Source organism: Oncorhynchus mykiss, chromosome 2 (assembly GCF_013265735.2).
Source record: "Oncorhynchus mykiss isolate Arlee chromosome 2, USDA_OmykA_1.1, whole genome shotgun sequence".
Lineage (NCBI taxonomy): Eukaryota > Metazoa > Chordata > Actinopteri > Salmoniformes > Salmonidae > Oncorhynchus > Oncorhynchus mykiss.
Genome location: NC_048566.1, coordinates 92,787,497 through 92,806,097, shown reverse-complemented (window position 1 = coordinate 92,806,097; position 18,601 = coordinate 92,787,497). Strand labels below are relative to the sequence as shown.

At 41.4% G+C, this 18,601-nt stretch overlaps 1 protein-coding gene across 6 annotated transcripts in view; it reads right to left on the bottom strand.

The window, feature by feature from the left end:
* Positions 1 to 6,113: 6,113 nt before the first annotated feature.
* Positions 6,114 to 18,601, bottom strand: part of LOC110499936 (anoctamin-1) — a 103,803-nt gene continuing 91,315 nt past the window's right edge. For all 6 annotated transcript variants that reach the window (XM_036959188.1, XM_036959199.1, XM_036959174.1 and 3 more), the window contains 5 exons: positions 14,831 to 14,983; positions 13,498 to 13,550; positions 9,541 to 9,716; positions 8,131 to 8,236; positions 6,114 to 7,751 (listed from right to left, as the gene is read on the bottom strand). In XM_036959188.1, coding sequence (XP_036815083.1) covers positions 7,500 to 7,751; positions 8,131 to 8,236; positions 9,541 to 9,716; positions 13,498 to 13,550; positions 14,831 to 14,983 — 740 coding nt within the window. In that variant the 3' untranslated portion in view covers positions 6,114 to 7,499. The remainder of the gene's footprint in view (positions 7,752 to 8,130; positions 8,237 to 9,540; positions 9,717 to 13,497; positions 13,551 to 14,830; positions 14,984 to 18,601) is intronic.

Here is an 18,601-nt window from a genome sequence, read left to right as displayed (position 1 = left end):
GTTTCCTTTAAAGATATATAGAACAGTAGAATATTATCCTTACACAAAATTAGAACATCTATTACTGATTTGAATAAGATCAATGAAACTGTTTTGACATGTGTCAGACTGCATAGCAAATCTTCGGTGGTCAGAACAAGAGTTTAGAAAAGCATGGAACGCCTGGAGCTGTTTTGCATTGTCCCTCCAGAAGAAAAAAATATATAATCAAAGTACAATTTCAAAATAGTAATGTTGGGCACAAAAACATTTTTGAGAGGATTGAGAATTGACTGTTTCTCCATGTAACCCACATACAAATTAACATAGTTTGGAGCCATGGGATCCCATGGCAGTACCCTTCGTCAGAATAAAGATTATTTTTAAAAACATGAAATAGTTATGTGTGAGTACTATTCCAGCCAATGCTATAATGTATGCACAGAAGAGTAGATCTTTGGGTCATGTTGCAAAATAAAATGTCTTCAATACCGCCCTCATGTGGAATATTGGTGTCTTAGGACATCATGGACAGAGGATACCAGTGCTTTGGGTAACGCATTGCACTCAATGGATTGAAAGCGATCCTGCTATTCACATTGCTTACCATGGCACAGAGGAAATCTATGAATAACTCCTGAATGCAAAACTGGCCTGACCAGATCCAAAACTAACCCACTACCCCACATGCCTACTTACAACAATTGGCGGCAGTGGTGGGATATGAACGCAAGCCTCCAATAACTCCCTAGACACCCGGGCCTACGGTTTCCCACACAGGACTCCAAGGTCTTCTCGAGTAAGTTGTCCTACGTAGGCAGGGCTTCTACATTGTCATGCACAGGACTCCCTGATCACACAGATAACTCCCTATATGCTGTCATACACAGGACTCCCTGATCACACAGATAACTCCCTATATGCTGTCATACACAGGACTCCCTGATCACACAGATAACTCCCTATATGCTGTCATACACAGGACTCCCTGATCACACAGATAACTCCCTATATGCTGTCATACACAGGACTGCCTGAATACACAGAGAACTCCCTATATGCTGTCATATACAGGACTCCCTGATCACACAGATAACTCCCTATATGCTGTCATACACAGGACTCCCTGCCTATGTGCTACACTCTATACTCCCTACGTGTTACACTCTATACTCCCTACGTGCTACACACTATTCTCCCTTTGTGTTACACTCTATACTCCCTACGTGTTACACTCTATACTCCCTACGTGTTACACTCTATACTTCCTACGTGTTACACTCTGTACTCCCTATGTGCTACACACTATTCTCCCTTTGTGCTACACTCTATACTCCCTACGTGTTACTCTCTATACTCCCTACGTGCTACACACTATTCTCCCTTTGTGTTACACTCTATACTCCCTACGTGTTACACTCTATACTCCCTACGTGTTACACTCTATACTCCCTACGTGTTACACTCTATACTTCCTACGTGTTACACTCTGTACTCCCTACGTGCTACACACTATTCTCCCTTTGTGCTACACTCTATACTCCCTACGTGTTACACTCTATACTTCCTACGTGTTACACTCTGTACTCCCTACGTGCTACACACTATTCTCCCTTTGTGCTACACTCTATACTCCCTACGTGTTACACTCTATACTCCTTACGTGCTACACACTATTCCCCCTTTGTGCTACACTCTATACTCCCTACGTGTTACACTCTATACTCCCTACGTGCTACACACTATTCTCCCTTTGTGCTACACTCTATACTCCCTACGTGTTACACTCTATACTCCCTACGTGCTACACACTATTCTCCCTTTGTGCTACACTCTATACTCCCTACGTGTTACACTCTATTCTCCCTACGTGCTACACACTATTCTCCCTACGTGCTACACTCTATACTCCCTACGTGTTACACTCTATACTCCCTACGTGCTACACACTATTCTCCCTTTGTGCTACACTCTATACTCCCTACGTGTTACACTCTATACTCCCTACGTGTTACACTCTGTACTCCCTACGTGCTACACACTATTCTCCCTTTGTGCTACACTCTATACTCCCTACGTGTTACACTCTATACTCCCTACGTGCTACACACTATTCTCCCTTTGTGCTACACTCTATACTCCCTACGTGTTACACTCTATACTCCCTACGTGCTACACACTATTCTCCCTTTGTGCTACACTCTATACTCCCTACGTGTTACACTCTATACTCCCTACGTGCTACACACTATTCTCCCTATGTGCTACACTCTATACTCCCTACGTGTTACACTCTATACTCCCTACGTACTACACACTAATTTCCCTTTGTGCTACACTCTATACTCCCTACGTGCTACACACTATTCTCCCTACGTGCTACACACTATTCTCCCTTTGTGCTACACTCTATACTCCCTACGTGTTACACTCTATTCTCCCTACGTGCTACACACTATTCTCCCTATGTGCTACACTCTATACTCCCTACGTGTTACACTCTATACTCCCTACGTGCTACACACTATACTCCCTACGTGCTACACTCTATACTCCCTACGTGCTACACACTATTCTCCCTACGTGTTACACTCTATACTCCCTACGTGCTACACACTATTCTCCCTTTGTGCTACACTCTATACTCCCTACGTGTTACACTCTATACTCCCTACGTGCTACACACTATTCTCCCTATGTGCTACACTCTATACTCCCTACGTGTTACACTCTATACTCCCTACGTACTACACACTAATTTCCCTTTGTGCTACACTCTATACTCCCTACGTGCTACACACTATTCTCCCTACGTGCTACACACTATTCTCCCTTTGTGCTACACTCTATACTCCCTACGTGTTACACTCTATTCTCCCTACGTGCTACACACTATTCTCCCTATGTGCTACACTCTATACTCCCTACGTGTTACACTCTATACTCCCTACGTGCTACACACTATACTCCCTACGTGCTACACTCTATACTCCCTACGTGCTACACACTATTCTCCCTACGTGCTACACACTATTCTCCCTACGTGCTACACTATACTCCCTACGTGCTCAGTCAAAGGACTCCCTTTCTGAGGACTCCCTACTTGCACACACCGAGGGCTCGCTACCTACGTGCTCCGTCTCAGGACTCCCTACTTGCTTCTACACAGGACACCACATGCTCATACAGGGGGATTCCTATGTTGTCATGCACAGGTCTTGCTATGGGCTCTTTATCAGGACTCCCTCTGTGTCCTCAACGGAGCAGAGGCAGAGGCAAGGGGTGCGCCTCACTATGAGATGCAGATGACCACTAAGGAGGCCAGCACTGGGGGATTCTCCCCACCATGGCAGTCTGTCACCCCTGATCTGAACAGGCCCCATCGGGTCTGTCATTCAGGCCACGTCTTTCACCATTGGCCTATCTTTAGAAGGGTCGTCTCTCTCCGTGGACGCTGGATGAAGTATTGGGAACAGGTGGGTGGGGGGGGTTCTAAGAAAGTATTTGAATCGAAAATTATGTTTGAATCCTCACCAGAACTACAGATATACCTGTTCAGTATGCAAAACCATGCCTCAGATTCCAACACATAGCCATATAGTTAAACAAAGATTAAATAAAAAAAATAAAAAAAATAAAAAATACCCACTGGCACTGATGAAGAGATTACAGTACACCAATCACTGCTACCATCTAGTGGCTATAAAGAATAAAGAGATACATGCAGGGTACAGTATTTGCATTGTGACTCTTCTTAATCCCCATGATGCGCATCAAAGTAGTGTGGAGGTATACGCCACATCAATGAATAAGGCTGATGGAACAGATGAGAATGCTTAGCTTAAAATGTTGATAAACTATTATTTCTTCACATTTTAGGCGCAGCAGTGTGCACCTATGTGGGAATGTTCCAAAATGCAATTTAGAAAGAGGGGAGATCTAAAGGTGCAACAACTATCACGGGTTGCTAGCATGACTAGGATAATGCCTTTGGCTGCTAAACAATTAAATAACATTTACAGAAAACCAACAGAACAGAACGCATACGAGGAAGTCTTTATAAAATAATTGCCTCCATGTTTCTCTGGTGGGATTTTGGCTATAGGCTGCTTTGAAATAAGGTAAGACATGCCTCACAATATGAAAGTAGTGTGGAGGTATACGCCACATCAATTAATTCCTGTGTTAAGGAATTTTCAAATTTCAAACAATTAAGGAACAGGGAAAATAAGGAGATGGTAATCAAACCAGGTCTCTCTTAAAAAATAGATTTTTATCACAATGAGAAAAACCTGTATAAATAAAGATCAATGGAAAGGCTTTCCCAAAAACCTTCTCAATTTAATGTTAACTAGCTACAAAGTAGCCTGTGAATTTCTGACTCACTTTCTGACTCATTTATCTGTTTCAATAGTAGGCCTACAGGTAGCCTACTTGTACAGTTCAGCTTGGGTTGGTCTGACTGTGAAGGACCAATAAGGGATGTATCATTTTAGGTCATTTAGAGTGTTTGTCATTGTTTCTCATAGAATTTTTCACACAGGGCGCCTTTCCTTTGGGAAATGTTTGGCAAAACTTCAGTATCCCCACTTTTCCAGACATCACTACACCACTACTAATACTTACCTGAGAACAGGTGAGACAGAAGAGCCACACTAACATACCACATGATGGTGGTATGTTAGCCTTAATATTTTGGAGCTAAAATAGTATTAATAACCACGTTTCCATCCACAGTTTTCATGAGAGTAAAGTCATACCAAGACAGCTGTGATGGAAACAGGAAGTTTCCGCTACGATGTTATAAATGCAGACAGATAATTTTTTGTTCGACATGATGGGATCTTTTTGTGTCGCTAAAATTAATTATGCGAGAAATGGTGGTAGAAACGCCTTTCGGTGCAAATATTGATAGAATAACCATCATATAGAAGAAAACTTGGAGTCATGCGATGACATGGTGTGTGGTCCTCCCACTATGACTTGAGAAACCATGCAGTTTATTATGCTACAGATTAAATTAATTATGATGAACTTCACAGGCTGGTATTATTATTTGACCCTCTTGGTCATCTATGAACATTTGAACATCTTGGCCATGTTCTGTTATAATCTCCACCCGGCACAGCCAGAAGAGGACTGGCCACCCCACATAGCCTTGTTCCTCTCTAGGTTTCTTCCTAGGTTTTGGCCTTTCTAGGGAGTTGTTCCTAGCCACCGTGCTTCTACACCTGCATTGCTTGCTGTTTGGGGTTTTAGGCTGGGTTTCTGTACAGCACTTTGAGATATCAGCTGATGTAAGAAGGGATTTATAAATACATTTGATTTGATTTGATTTGTGCGAAAATGCACATATTTTCTCAATGCAGATTGTAGAATATTTGAATGAAAATTTGTTGCCGACTGGATTGAAACCTAGCTAGTGATCGAAAGAAAAATAATCCTGGGCAAGATCCAGAATTCCATGAGTTTGTTTTACTTCAGTGAAAATGTGGTATTTTCCTCTCAAACTATATACACAGATCTATATAGACTAAATAAAACAGATGAATGTGTTCACATTGTAAAAATAAAACCTTTAGGCATGATTTCCAGGAAAATTAGCTACTTTTGTCCCGTCTTAAAAAAATGTCATAAGTGCTATCAAGGAGAGGATGTTGGGTTGTCAAGCAGAGATGGAACATTTCCCTTTATTATCATGAAGTGCTTTGTCTGAGTTAGTTCCATCTCCTGAAGTTTAAAGCGTCTGTCCTGTCCTGGGTCAGGTCTGGCCTATCTCAAATAACACCGCTTCCAGATCACTGCAAGGTAAGGATAGGAAGTTATAGGAAGTTATATGACTTGGTAAACACGGTTATGGTTGATGTTATCAAAATAAAGTACAACGTTATTTTCAAATTCAAAATTCTATTGTAGCCCTTTCAATGTGGAAGTCATGTTTCACATTAACATTTCATTGTACTAAACACTGAAGGTAACAATAATATCTGATTGTAAAAAAAATATATTCTTTTTAAGAGATTCTATTGAATTTGATACGGATACTCTATTTTAAAATTCTGAGTTACTGCAAAGGCCACAATCCTGTTCCGTGTATGTTGCTCTTCCTTCCCTAAGAAAACAAAGTCACTCAATACCCACAGCAACATATATTTATTGTTTACATTCAATTTAATGCATTATTTATTCAACGTCACATCAAATAAGAATAGGCAGATCTCCTAAACATTTACAACATAGTCGGTATCAATACAGTAAAATATGCTGCTATGAAATGATGTTCACTTTTGTATGAATACATTAGTTTGACATATAAAAGGATCAAAGTGTCCTTGTCTTCTGAAGAACGGCAAGTAAAGAACGAGAAATATTATATTTCTTAGTATATCCAGTAGACAGAAGTAAGTGTAAACAATATACAGTTTTAAGTACAGTTTCAAAAATAATATCCTGCCTGGCTTTGAAGCAGAAAAGAAGCCATAGAGGATCAGTCTGTATTATGGCAGGGATAGACTGGCCTGAACTGTGCATTTTATAACAGGGGATATTTGTAACACTGCTGAGTTTATTATGCTCTGAAGTAAAGTAATTCAACCTATTTTACTATGTTTAGAAGTATCTGTTAAACAGAGCCTTTTGACTCTTATGCTATAATACAGTCCATGTAATAACTGCTTTAACTCTATGGTAGCATGGGAGCCCACAAACAGCCCTCAACTTTCAGCTTGTTAACTAATAATGAGCTTGGTAGCTAATACCATTTGAGATCTTTGTATCAAAGACATAAAAAACATGTCACCCATTTAAGAATAAGATTATATTATCTGCTCTACACACATACATTTCATAATATCCAATTACTTTTTAAATGTTTAATCGATGAAAATATAATCAATAAAATATGTAAATAAAAAATATTAATTTTGAGAACAAAGCACATTAAGAAAGAAAATAAATCTGTTGTAATTGAACAAAACATGTAGCGTATTCCGAGAGTGATTGTTCGCACCATGAACATGGTTGAGTCATAACAGTAAAGGATAACGTATCATCTACATCCTTTTAAAAAGAGGCAAACATAGAAATACCTTGTATGCCAGACATACAGTACTGTAAAGCATGTTACAAAATACATTTTCTTGACAGCATTATGCAAAGGAGAAAAAAAACAAAAAAAACGTTTTTCTCTCATTGAACATGGTCCGCTATAATTTGCACTACTATAAGTCGCTTTGGATAAAAGCGTTAGCTAAATGGCATATTTGCGACCTCTAAGCCCATGACCCCAGTAGTTGGCAGTTAGTTAACTTGTTGGCAGTTAGCTAGTTAGCTAGTTATTCACTGAGAGGTTTGACAGATAGGTATTGAGAACTGGAACAGTTTCTGTTTCTCCTCGTTGGGCCTCAACAACATCTTGCAGGGAGCACCTCTCCCTTTCTATGGAATGTCTGCACAAGGAAAAGGATACAGACAGTAGTAACCCTTTGCCTGGCTAGCTAGGCTACACCTTACAGTAGCTGCTAGAAGTTGTTGGCGTGTGTGTGACTGTGTGTGTGTGGGATGGAGCGTGAGCGGGCTATAGGGGCATGGTTGTTGCGCTTCTCCTTGCCACCACAAGGCATCATGCTGTCTATGAACTGAATCTTGCCCTGTTCCTCCTTCATGAACAGCTCCACCATCAGGATCTTCTCCTTGTGGATCTGAAGGCTGATGTCTTTAGGGATGTCTGGGATCAGCCAGTCCACGATGTCACTCATCAGCATCACCACATTCTACGGGGAAGGGAGAAACAGGCACGCACACAGCAGGAATCAGGCACGCACACACGCACACACACACACACACGCACACACACACACACACACACACACACAAACAAACACGAACAAACACAAACACACGGAAGTGAGCGACAGCATGGTGAACAAGCAGGAAACAGTAAACATACAGTATCTCGGAGAGCCAAACGAGTGTGTCTCAGAATATTGCAAATTAAGTCTGGCATGACAGATGAACTGGACAATAGAACTGCAACTGTTTGCTTTTGTTTAACCCTTTTCATTCCTGGAGGAACATAGGCCCATAATAAAGATCCCCAATCCTTTTCGGCATATGCAGTCTTTTAAACTATAAAGGGACTCCTCGTCTCACCTGGAAGACGATGACGAAGGCCAGTCTGGCAGCCAGGACCGCCCAGAACTCTTTAGAGATGACGTAGGGTGTGTTGGACCATGGGGGCTCCCTGTAGTCTTTATACCTGGAGTCAAGAGTCAGCTGATTACAGTGACTAAACCAGAAAACATTACAACAGATAGCAAAATATTTACTGTAAAGGTACGGTAAATAAACGCCACAGTAACTTTAAGTATGGCTGTAATATTTATTGGCTGTATTATGGCTGTAATATTTATTGGCTGTAGTATGGCTGTAATATTTATTGGCTGTAGTATGGCTGTAATATTTCTTGGCTGTAGTATGGCTGTAATATTTCTTGGCTGTAGTATGGCTGTAATATTTATTGGCTGTATTATGGCTGTAATATTTATTGGCTGTAGTATGGCTGTAATATTTCTTGGCTGTAGTATGGCTGTAATATTTATTGGCTGTAGTATGGCTGTAATATTTATTGGCTGTATTATGGCTGTCATATTTATTGGCTGTAGTATGGCTGTAATATTTATTGGCTGTAGTATGGCTGTAATATTTATTGGCTGTATTATGGCTGTAATATTTATTGGCTGTAGTATGGCTGTAATATTTATTGGCTGTAGTATGGCTGTAATATTTATTGGCTGTAGTATGGCTGTAATATTTATTGGCTGTATTATGGCTGTAATATTTATTGGCTGTATTATGGCTGTAATATTTCTTGGCTGTAGTATGGCTGTAATATTTCTTGGCTGTAGTATGGCTGTAATATTTCTTGGCTGTAGTATGGCTGTAATATTTATTGCACATGATATGTTTTTGTAACTTAAGGCATCTGTTTATTTGCTTACAGTATGTACAATTAAGCAATAAGAAACACACACACACACACACACACACACACACACACACACACACACACACACACACACACACACACACACACACACACACACACACACAGTCTTTTCTATGAGGAGGCTGAGGCTGTTTGCTGGCTCCTCAGTTATTGATAGCTCCGTCCAATACAACCAGATCATGCACCACAGCAGGTAATAGGCTTCTTCTATATTTAAGCAATTATACCTGAAGGGGTGTGGTATATGGCCAATATACTGTACAACGGTTAAGGACTGTTTTTAAGCACGACGCAATGTGGAGTGCCTGGATACAGCCCTTAGCCGTGTTATATTGACGATATACCACTAACCTTATTGCTATCATAAACTGGTTATCAACGTAACTATAGCAGTAAAAATTAATGTTTTGTCATACCCGTGGTATACGGTCTGATATACAAGAGCTGTCAACCAATCAGCAGTCTGGGCTTGACCCACCCAGTTTATAACAATCAATGAAACACGTATCACATAAAAACTTCACACAGTCAGTCAGTTTTGTGTGTAAACTCACCTACACATCTCCACCTGATGCTGTGGGTCCATAGGTTCTTTACCGTCCTGGAAGTTGCTCACGTTGAAGTAGGACAGGGTGTGGTTGACAAAGCCGTGCATGGAGCCGTCTGGGCTGTACATGTACTGGTAGACCAGCCTCGGGATGAAGTCTGACGTGAAGGAGATCACAAACGCCTGGAGAGAGGCAGACAGTGATCAATGACAAAGCAGCTGAAGACACGTGTTTACACCTGGCATCAACAGACAGGGATTGGATCATCTTGTTCGGTGAACGAAAGTCACATGGTAATACCAGGTGGAAACCCGCCCTAATGATATATGCTTTAGGTTGAATATAATGGTCAACTTCAATAAAAGGAGCGCTGTCTTTAATGTACTTGCATACCCTCTACAGTGGCTTGCAAAAGTATTCACCCCCCTTGGCATTTTTCCTATTTTGTTGCCTTACAACATGGAATTAAAATGGATTTTGGGGGGGTTTGTATAATTTGATTAACACAACATGCCTACCACTTTGAAGATGCAAAATATTTTTTATTGTGAAAGAAACAAGAAATAAGACAAAAAAACACCAAAACTTGAGCATGCAAAACAATTCAAATTCAATCATTTGTAGAGCCACCTTTTGCATCAATTACATCTGCAAGTCTCGTGGGATATGTCTCTATAAGCTTGGCACATCTAGCCACTGGGATTTTTGTCCATTCTTCAAGGCAAAACTGCTCCAGCTACTTCAAGTTGGATGGGTTCCGCTGGTGTACAGCAATCTTTAAGTCATACCACAGATTCTCAATTGGATTGATGCATGATGCTGCCACCACCATGCTTCACTGTGGGGATGGTGTTCTCGGGGTGATGTGAGGTGTTGGGTTTGCGCCAGACATAGTATTTTCCTTGATAGCCAAAAAACTCAATTTTAGTCTCATCTGACCAGAGTACCGTGCTCCACATGTTTGAGAATTTGAGGATGTCTTTTGGTGAACAATGGCTTTTTTCTGGGCACACGTCAGTAAAGCCCAGCTCTGTGGAGTGTACGGCTTAAAGTGGTCCCATGGATGGATACTCCAATCTCCGCTGTGGAGCTTTGCAGCTCCTTCAGGGTTATCTTTGGTCTCTTTGTTGCCGCTCTGATTAATGCCCTCCTTGCCTGGTCCTTGAGTTTTGGCAGGTTTGTTGAGCCATATTCTTTCCATTTTTTAACTAATGGATTTAATGGTGCTTCGTGGGATGTTCAAAGTTTCGGATACTTTTTTATAACCAAACCCTGATCTGTACTTCTCCACAACATTGCCCCTGACCTGTTTGGAGAGCTCCTTGGTCTTCATGGTGCTGCTTGCTTGGTGGTGCCCCTTGCTTAGTGGTGTTGCAGACTCTGGGGCCTTTCAGAACAGGTGTATATACAGTGCCTTGCGAAAGTATTCGGCCCCCTTGAACTTTGTGACCTTTTGCCACATTTCAGGCTTCAAACATAAAGATATAAAACTGTATTTTTTTGTGAAGAATCAACAACAAGTGGGACACAATCATGAAGTGGAATGACATTTATTGGATATTTCAAGCTTTTTTAACAAATCAAAAACTGAAAAATTGGGCGATTACAGCTGTAAGTCGCTTGGGGTATGTCTCTATCAGTTTTGCACATCGAGAGACTGAACATTTTTCCCATTCCTCCTTGCAAAACAGCTCGAGCTCAGTGAGGTTGGATGGAGAGCATTTGTGAACAGCAGTTTTCAGTTCTTTCCACAGATTCTCGATTGGATTCAGGGCTGGACTTTGACTTGGCCATTCTAACACCTGGATATGTTTTTTTTTTAACCATTCCATTGTAGATTTTGCTTTATGTTTTGGATCATTGTCTTGTTGGAAGACAAATCTCCGTCCCAGTCTCAGGTCTTTTGCAGACTCCATCAGGTTTTCTTCCAGAATGGTCCTGTATTTGGCTCCATCCATCTTCCCATCAATTTTAACCATTTCCCTGTCCCTGCTGAAGAAAAGCAGGCCCAAACCATGATGCTGCCACCACCATGTTTGACAGTGGGGATGGTGTGTGTTCAGGGTGATGAGCTGTGTTGCTTTTACGCCAAACATAACGTTTTGCATTGTTGCCAAAAAGTTTCATCTGACCAGAGCACCTTCTTCCACATGTTTGGTGTGTCTCCCAGGTGGCTTGTGGCAAACTTTAAACAACACTTTTTATGGATATCTTTAAGAAATGGCTTTCTTCTTGCCACTCTTCCATAAAGGCCAGATTTGTGCAATATACGACTGATTGTTGTCCTATGGACAGAGTCTCCCACCTCAGCTGTAGATCTTTGCAGTTCATCCAGAGTGATCATGGGCCTCTTGGCTGCATCTCTGATCAGTCTTCTCCTTGTATGAGCTGAAAGTTTAGAGGGACGGCCAGGTCTTGGTAGATTTGCAGTGGTCTGATACTCCTTCCATTTCAATATTATCGCTTGCACAGTGCTCCTTGGGATGTTTAAAGCTTGGGAAATCTTTTTGTATCCAAATCCGGCTTTCACAACAGTATCTCGGACCTGCCTGGTGTGTTCCTTGTTCTTTATGATGCTCTCTGCGCTTTTAACGGACCTCTGAGACTATCACAGTGCAGGTGCATTTATACGGAGACTTGATTACACACAGGTGGATTGTATTTATCATCATTAGTCATTTAGGTCAACATTGGATCATTCAGAGATCCTCACTGAACTTCTGGAGAGAGTTTGCTGAACTGAAAGTAAAGGGGCTGAATAATTTTGCACGCCCAATTTTTCAGTTTTTGATTTGTTAAAAAAGTTTTAAATATCCAATAAATGTCGTTCCACTTCATGATTGTGTCCCACTTGTTGTTGATTCTTCACAAAAAAATACAGTTTTATATCTTTATGTTTGAAGCCTGAAATGTGGCAAAAGGTCGCAAAGTTCAAGGGGGCCGAATACTTTCGCAAGGCACTGTATACTGGGATCATGTGACAGATCACGTGACACTTAGATTGCACACAGGTGGACTTTATTTAACAAATTATTGCACCAGATCTTATTTAGTGGCTTCATCGCAAAGGGGGTGTATACATATCCACCAATTTGGACTATTTTGTGTATGTGCAGTACATGAAATCCAAATAAAAATCTATTTAAATTACAGGTTGTAATGCAAAAAGAATAGGAAAAATTCCAAAGGGGATGAATACTTTTGCAAGGCACTGTACATCGGCAGCTATCTGTCAGTCAACATATATGACTGTCAACGTAAATGTTAGCCCTAACCCTAACCCGAGAAGCTGGCCAGTGCCCATGTGAGATTTTGTTCTGTGTTCAGAGATTTGCCAGCACATAAACATAGAAGGTATTAAAGGCATTAAATTTAAGAAACATTGGCATCCTGTTCCATCGGTAACACTCTGAATAAGTGGAGGAGAGTGGTGAGGAATTCCCTCCCTTCCATTTTGATCGAAAGCCTCCATTGTCATAAATAACCCAGATCTGGATCTCACTTCAACATCACCATGACGATGGTGAACCCTTTGGAAGTGAAGTGAGAGTCTGCAGGATTTATGACCACGTTAACTCTCCTTCTGACCAAGTATGGTCTTTTCTGCATCAAGGGTTAGTAGTTTTAGAGGTGAAACCATGTAAAAGCCTAATTATGAGGTTTTACAAGCAACCCCCCCAAGAGTGTTGACATATATTCACAGTAAAGGACTGGCTCTTAAATGTGGACCAGGCTTAGCTTCAATGAAAAACCGTTCTAGTTTTAAGTGCAGACTTGTTATTGTTGAGGGGGTTGAGGAATGAATAAGATAGATTTTAAAAAAAAAACTTCTGCAGAACATTTCAATGACTCCCCTATCTAAATCAAAACAGTATATGTTAAAGTGCCGGAATTGTGGGGGGGTTTTCATCATTTGGTCAACTTCCACCATTATATTTTGCTGGGATGACCGGAATGACTTACATTTATGATGACGGCCACTTTAGCCACAGCTCGGAGAAGGTTGTACCATATTCCTAGAATCAGAGAAGAAAGAAAAACATGAGAGTCAGAACTCTTGATGGTCTATGTTATTACAATCTTATATTTTAATTATTTAACCTTCATTTAACTAGGCAAGTCAGTTAAGAACAAATTCTTATTTACAATGACGGCCTACACCGGCCAAAACCGGACGACGCTGGGCCAATTGTGCGCTGCCCTATTGGACTCCCGATCACGGCCGGTTGTGATACAGCCTGGATTCAAACCAGGGTGTCTGTAGTGATGCCTCTAGCATTGAGATGCAGTGCCTTAGACCGTTGTGCCACTTGGAGCCTTATAATAAATCTATAGATTACTTAGAGCAGCAAATCACATGCTGTAGTGAACCCCCCTTTTGATCCCTTCCTCTACAGTCATTGTCTTGGGATTAATGCCTCTACAATACTGTTGTGGGATGGTATGAGTTTTATGCCTGGATCTATGTCAATCTGACGTTTAGTTAAGAAAACAAAAGTGCTAAATAGTACAAAAACACAAGCATAACAATTCCCATAATACATCAGCAGGACAAATTCCCCCCTCTAGTTACGTTTGTAGGTTTGTATGTATAAAGAATAGAAACCACTAGATCACATTTGCATTCCTACGTTTTTACCTAACCACATGAGTTCATTTTCATTTAACCTGTATATACACTGAGTGGACAAAACATTTAGAACACCTGCTCTTTCCATGACACAGACTGACCAGGTGAATCCAGGTGAAAGCTATGATTCTTTATTGATGTCACTTGTTAAATCCACTTCAATCATTATAGACGAAAGGGTTGAGACAGGTTAAAGAAGGATTTTTAAGCCTTGAGTCAATTGAGACATGGATGTGTGCCATTCGGGAGGATGAATTGGCAAAATGAAATATTTAAGTGCCTTTGAACGAGTTATGGTAGTAGATGCCAGGCGCACCGGTTTGTGTCAAGAACTGCAAAACTGCTGGGTTTTTCACACTCAACAGTTTCCTGTGTGTATCACATTCAGCCAATTTGACACAACTGTTGGAAGCAGTGGAGCCAACAAGGGCCAGCATCCCTGTGGAACACTTTCGATAAGCAAAAGTGACTTCCTGGTCATCTAGTCACACGGTCAGGAAGAACTCAGAAATAACCAGAATGTTTTTTTCTCTCTGTAAATCACTTGTATTGGACTGAATTCAATATGAGGTTTATTATTGTGAAAGGAATAAATCAAAGTCTAATTAAAAAATATAACCTGTGTGCTTAAAGAGTGAACAGTCAGAGGCTGAACTTTGAACCCACCAATGTCTTTTGCCCTTGCAGCGACTGGCCTCCTGAGCTCGGCCACAAACTTCTTGGCATCCAGGCGTATCTCGATGATGTTGTTAAGGAGGGCGAAAAGTGGGGCCAGCGGGAACGATGCCACGAACAGGGTCACAAACCCAAACTGGATTACTGCAAGGACACAGAGATAGAGAGACATCCATCAGCTTTACATCATCGCACGGTATACACGTAGGGTATACAGTATGTCTTTCAGCCTGATCGGTCTGTTCACCAGGGCCTGCTGTATTCACAAAGAGCCTCTCATAGTAGGAGTACTGATATAGGATCAGTTTAGCCTTTTAGATCATAATGAACACAATTAATGGACAGGTGCAACTTGATCCTAGATCAGCACTTAAATTCTAAGATGCTTTATGAATGCAGGCCCTAATCACTTGACAAGACCTAACAAACCAATCAGGAGAGATGATCTGAACCTCACATCACATACTATAGCTACCTCTAAAACATGCCAATGTGCTCATCACATTTAGGATAACAAGAAACCATTGAATGACCCATGTAAATGTATATTTAAAAAATATATATATATGTATACACTTATACACTACCGGTCAAAAGTTTTAGAACACCTACTCATTCAAGGGTTTTCTTTATTTTTACTATTTTCTACATTGTAGAATAATGCTGAAGACATCAAAACCATGAAATAACACATATGGAATCATGTACTAACCAAAAAAGTGTTTAACAAATCAAAATATATTTATTATTTGAGATTCTTCAAATAGACACCCTTTGCCTTGATGACAGCTTTGCACACTCTTGGTATTCTCTCAACTGCCTTCACCTGGAATGCTTTTCCAACAGTCTTGAAAGAGTTCCACCATAATGCTGAGCACTTGTTGGCTGCTTTTCCTTCACTCTGCGGTCCAACTCATCCCAAACAATCTCAATTTGGTGTTAGGTTGGGTGATTGTGGAGGCCAGGTCATCTGATGCAGCACTCCATCACTCTCCTTCTTGGTCAAATAGGCCTTATAAAGCCTGGAGGTGTGTTGGGTCATTGTACTGTTGAAAAATAAATTATAGTCCCACTAAGCTCAAACCAGATGGGATGGCGTATTGCTTCAGAATGCTGTGGTAGCCAAGCTGGTTAAGTGTGCCTTGAATTCTAAATAAATCACAGACAGTGTCACCAGCAAAGCACCCCCACACCATCACACCCCCTTCTCCATGCTTTACGGTGGGAACCACACATGCAGAGATCATCCGTTCACCCACACCACGTCTCACAAAGACACGGCGGTTGGAAGCAAAAATCTCCAATTTGGACTCATCAGACCAAATGACAAATTTCCACCGGTTTACTATCCATTGCTCGTGTTTCTTGGCCCAATAAAATCTCTTCTTCTTATTGGTGTCCTTTAGTAGTGGTTTCGTTGTAGTAATTCGACATGAAGATCTGATCCCCACAGTCTGCTCTGAACAGTTGATGTTGAGATGTGTCTCTTATTTGAACTCTGTGAAGCATTTATTTTTGCTGACATTTATGAGGCTAGTAACTCCATTGAACTTATCCTCTGCAGAAGAGATAACTCTGGGTCTTCCTTTCCTGTGGTTGTCCTCACGAGAGTCAGTTTCATCATAGCGCTAGATGGTTTTTGCAACTGCACTTGAAGAAATGTTCAAAGTTCTTGACATATTCCAGATTGGCTGACCTTCATGTCTTAAAGTAATGATGGACTGTTGTTTCTCTTTGCCTATTTGAGCTTTTCATAATATGGACTTGGTATTTTACCAAATAGGGCTATCTTCTGTATACCCCCCCTATCTTGTCACAACACAACTGATTGGCTCAAACACATTAAGAAGGAAAGAAATTCCACAAATTAACTTTTAAGACGGCACACCTGTTAATTGAAATGCATTCCAGGTGACAATCTCATGAAGCTAGTTGAGAGAATGCCAAGAGTGTGCAAAGAGTGGCTATTTGAAGAATCTCAAATATAAAACGTATTTTGATTTGTTTAACACTTTTTTGGTAACTACATGATTCCATATCTGTTATTTCAAAGATGTGGTGTATTCACTACTATTCTACAATGTAGAAAATAGTAAAAAAATAAAGAAAAACCCTTGAATGAATAGGTGTTCTAAAACGTTTGACTGGTAGTGTATATTTGTTAGATAACAACTTTGACTTTTAGGTCATTTAAATCAACATCATAAATGTATCGATGCAGTTGATAATTAAGGCAATTGAGTGGCAGTGGATCAAACTAGAGAGAACAGAAGGGAGCTCTTTAAGTGTCTTGTAGGGAGAGGAGACTCAGGGAGGGGGCATGGAGGGGCAGGGGGTTAGGTGGAGAGGGGGTTAGGTGGAGAGGGTGAGGGGCAGGGAGGGGCAGGGACAAGTCAGGGGTGGTTACGAAGGGGAAGAGACTGTGAGGGACGGACAAAGAGAGGGGGCCTGTAAGGCTTCTGTATGCTTCCCAGTCTAAACAGTTTGTGCATATATTATGACAAAATTTTGTGACGTTATGGCTCGTTTTGGTTTTTGGCAAGGTTTTTGTTTTTTTCGGCTGTTCATGCACATGGTCGTGCACATTTCTAGATGTAAGCCGAGGTTCGGTAGCAAAAGTCTACGCCCCTTCGTCAGTGATGGGTCAACAGTAGGGATTCTTCAATGAAGTGTTTGTTGTCATTCAATGAGTGACGGCTCGTTTTCATGCACATTTTTCCACTTGACAGCTTACGATAGCTGTAAAATTAGATGTAAAATTGCGTGACAAAGAGTTCCTATGCAAAATTATCTAAATTAATGACAGATTAATTATGACTATTCTGAGGAAGTGGCTACGGCGTCTCAAGACGGACAAACAGTACTATTGCCACTTTTGTCTCGTTTTTCAAGCAACAACCTTTTAAAGGAGTACGCAAAGCACAGACGCTCACTTCGCCTAGCCGAGTTCTGCTAGGAGCGAACCGAACCTAGTATGCAGACGCCTACACAGGGGGAAAAGAGACAACGAGGGAGGGAGGCGGGAGGGGGCAGACAGAGACACAGGCTGTAATCTCTACTGGCATGGTGCCAAGGCATTACCAAGCCCAGAATGTCACTCCCTCCCCACAACCCCAGTATTCTCTAATGCACTCCCTCCCCACAACCCCAGTACTCTCTAATGTCACTCCCTCCCCACAACCCCAGTACTCTCTAATGTCACTCCCCAGTATTCTCTAATGTCACTCCCTCCCCGCAACCCCAGTACTCTCTAATGTCACTCCCCAGTATTCTCTAATGTCACTCCCTCCCCGCAACCCCAGTACTCTCTAATGTCACTCCCTTCCCACAACCCCAGTATTATATAATGTCACTCCCTCCCCACAACCCCAGTATTATATAATGTCACTCCCTCCCCACAACCCCAGTATTCTCTAATGTCACTCCCTCCCCACAACCCCAGTATTCTCTAATGTCACTCCCTCCAAACAACCCCGGTATTCTCTAATGTCACTCCCTCCCCACAACCCCAGTACTCTCTAATGTCACTCCCTCCCCACAACCCCAGTATTATATAATGTCACTCCCTCCCCACAACCCCAGTACTCTCTAATGTCACTCCCTCCCCACAACCCCAGTATTATATAATGTCACTCCCTCCCCACAACCCCAGTATTCTCTAATGTCACTCCCTCCCCACAACCCCAGTACTCTCTAATGTCACTCCCTCCCCACAACCCCAGTATTATATAATGTAATTCCCTCCCCACAACCCCAGTACTC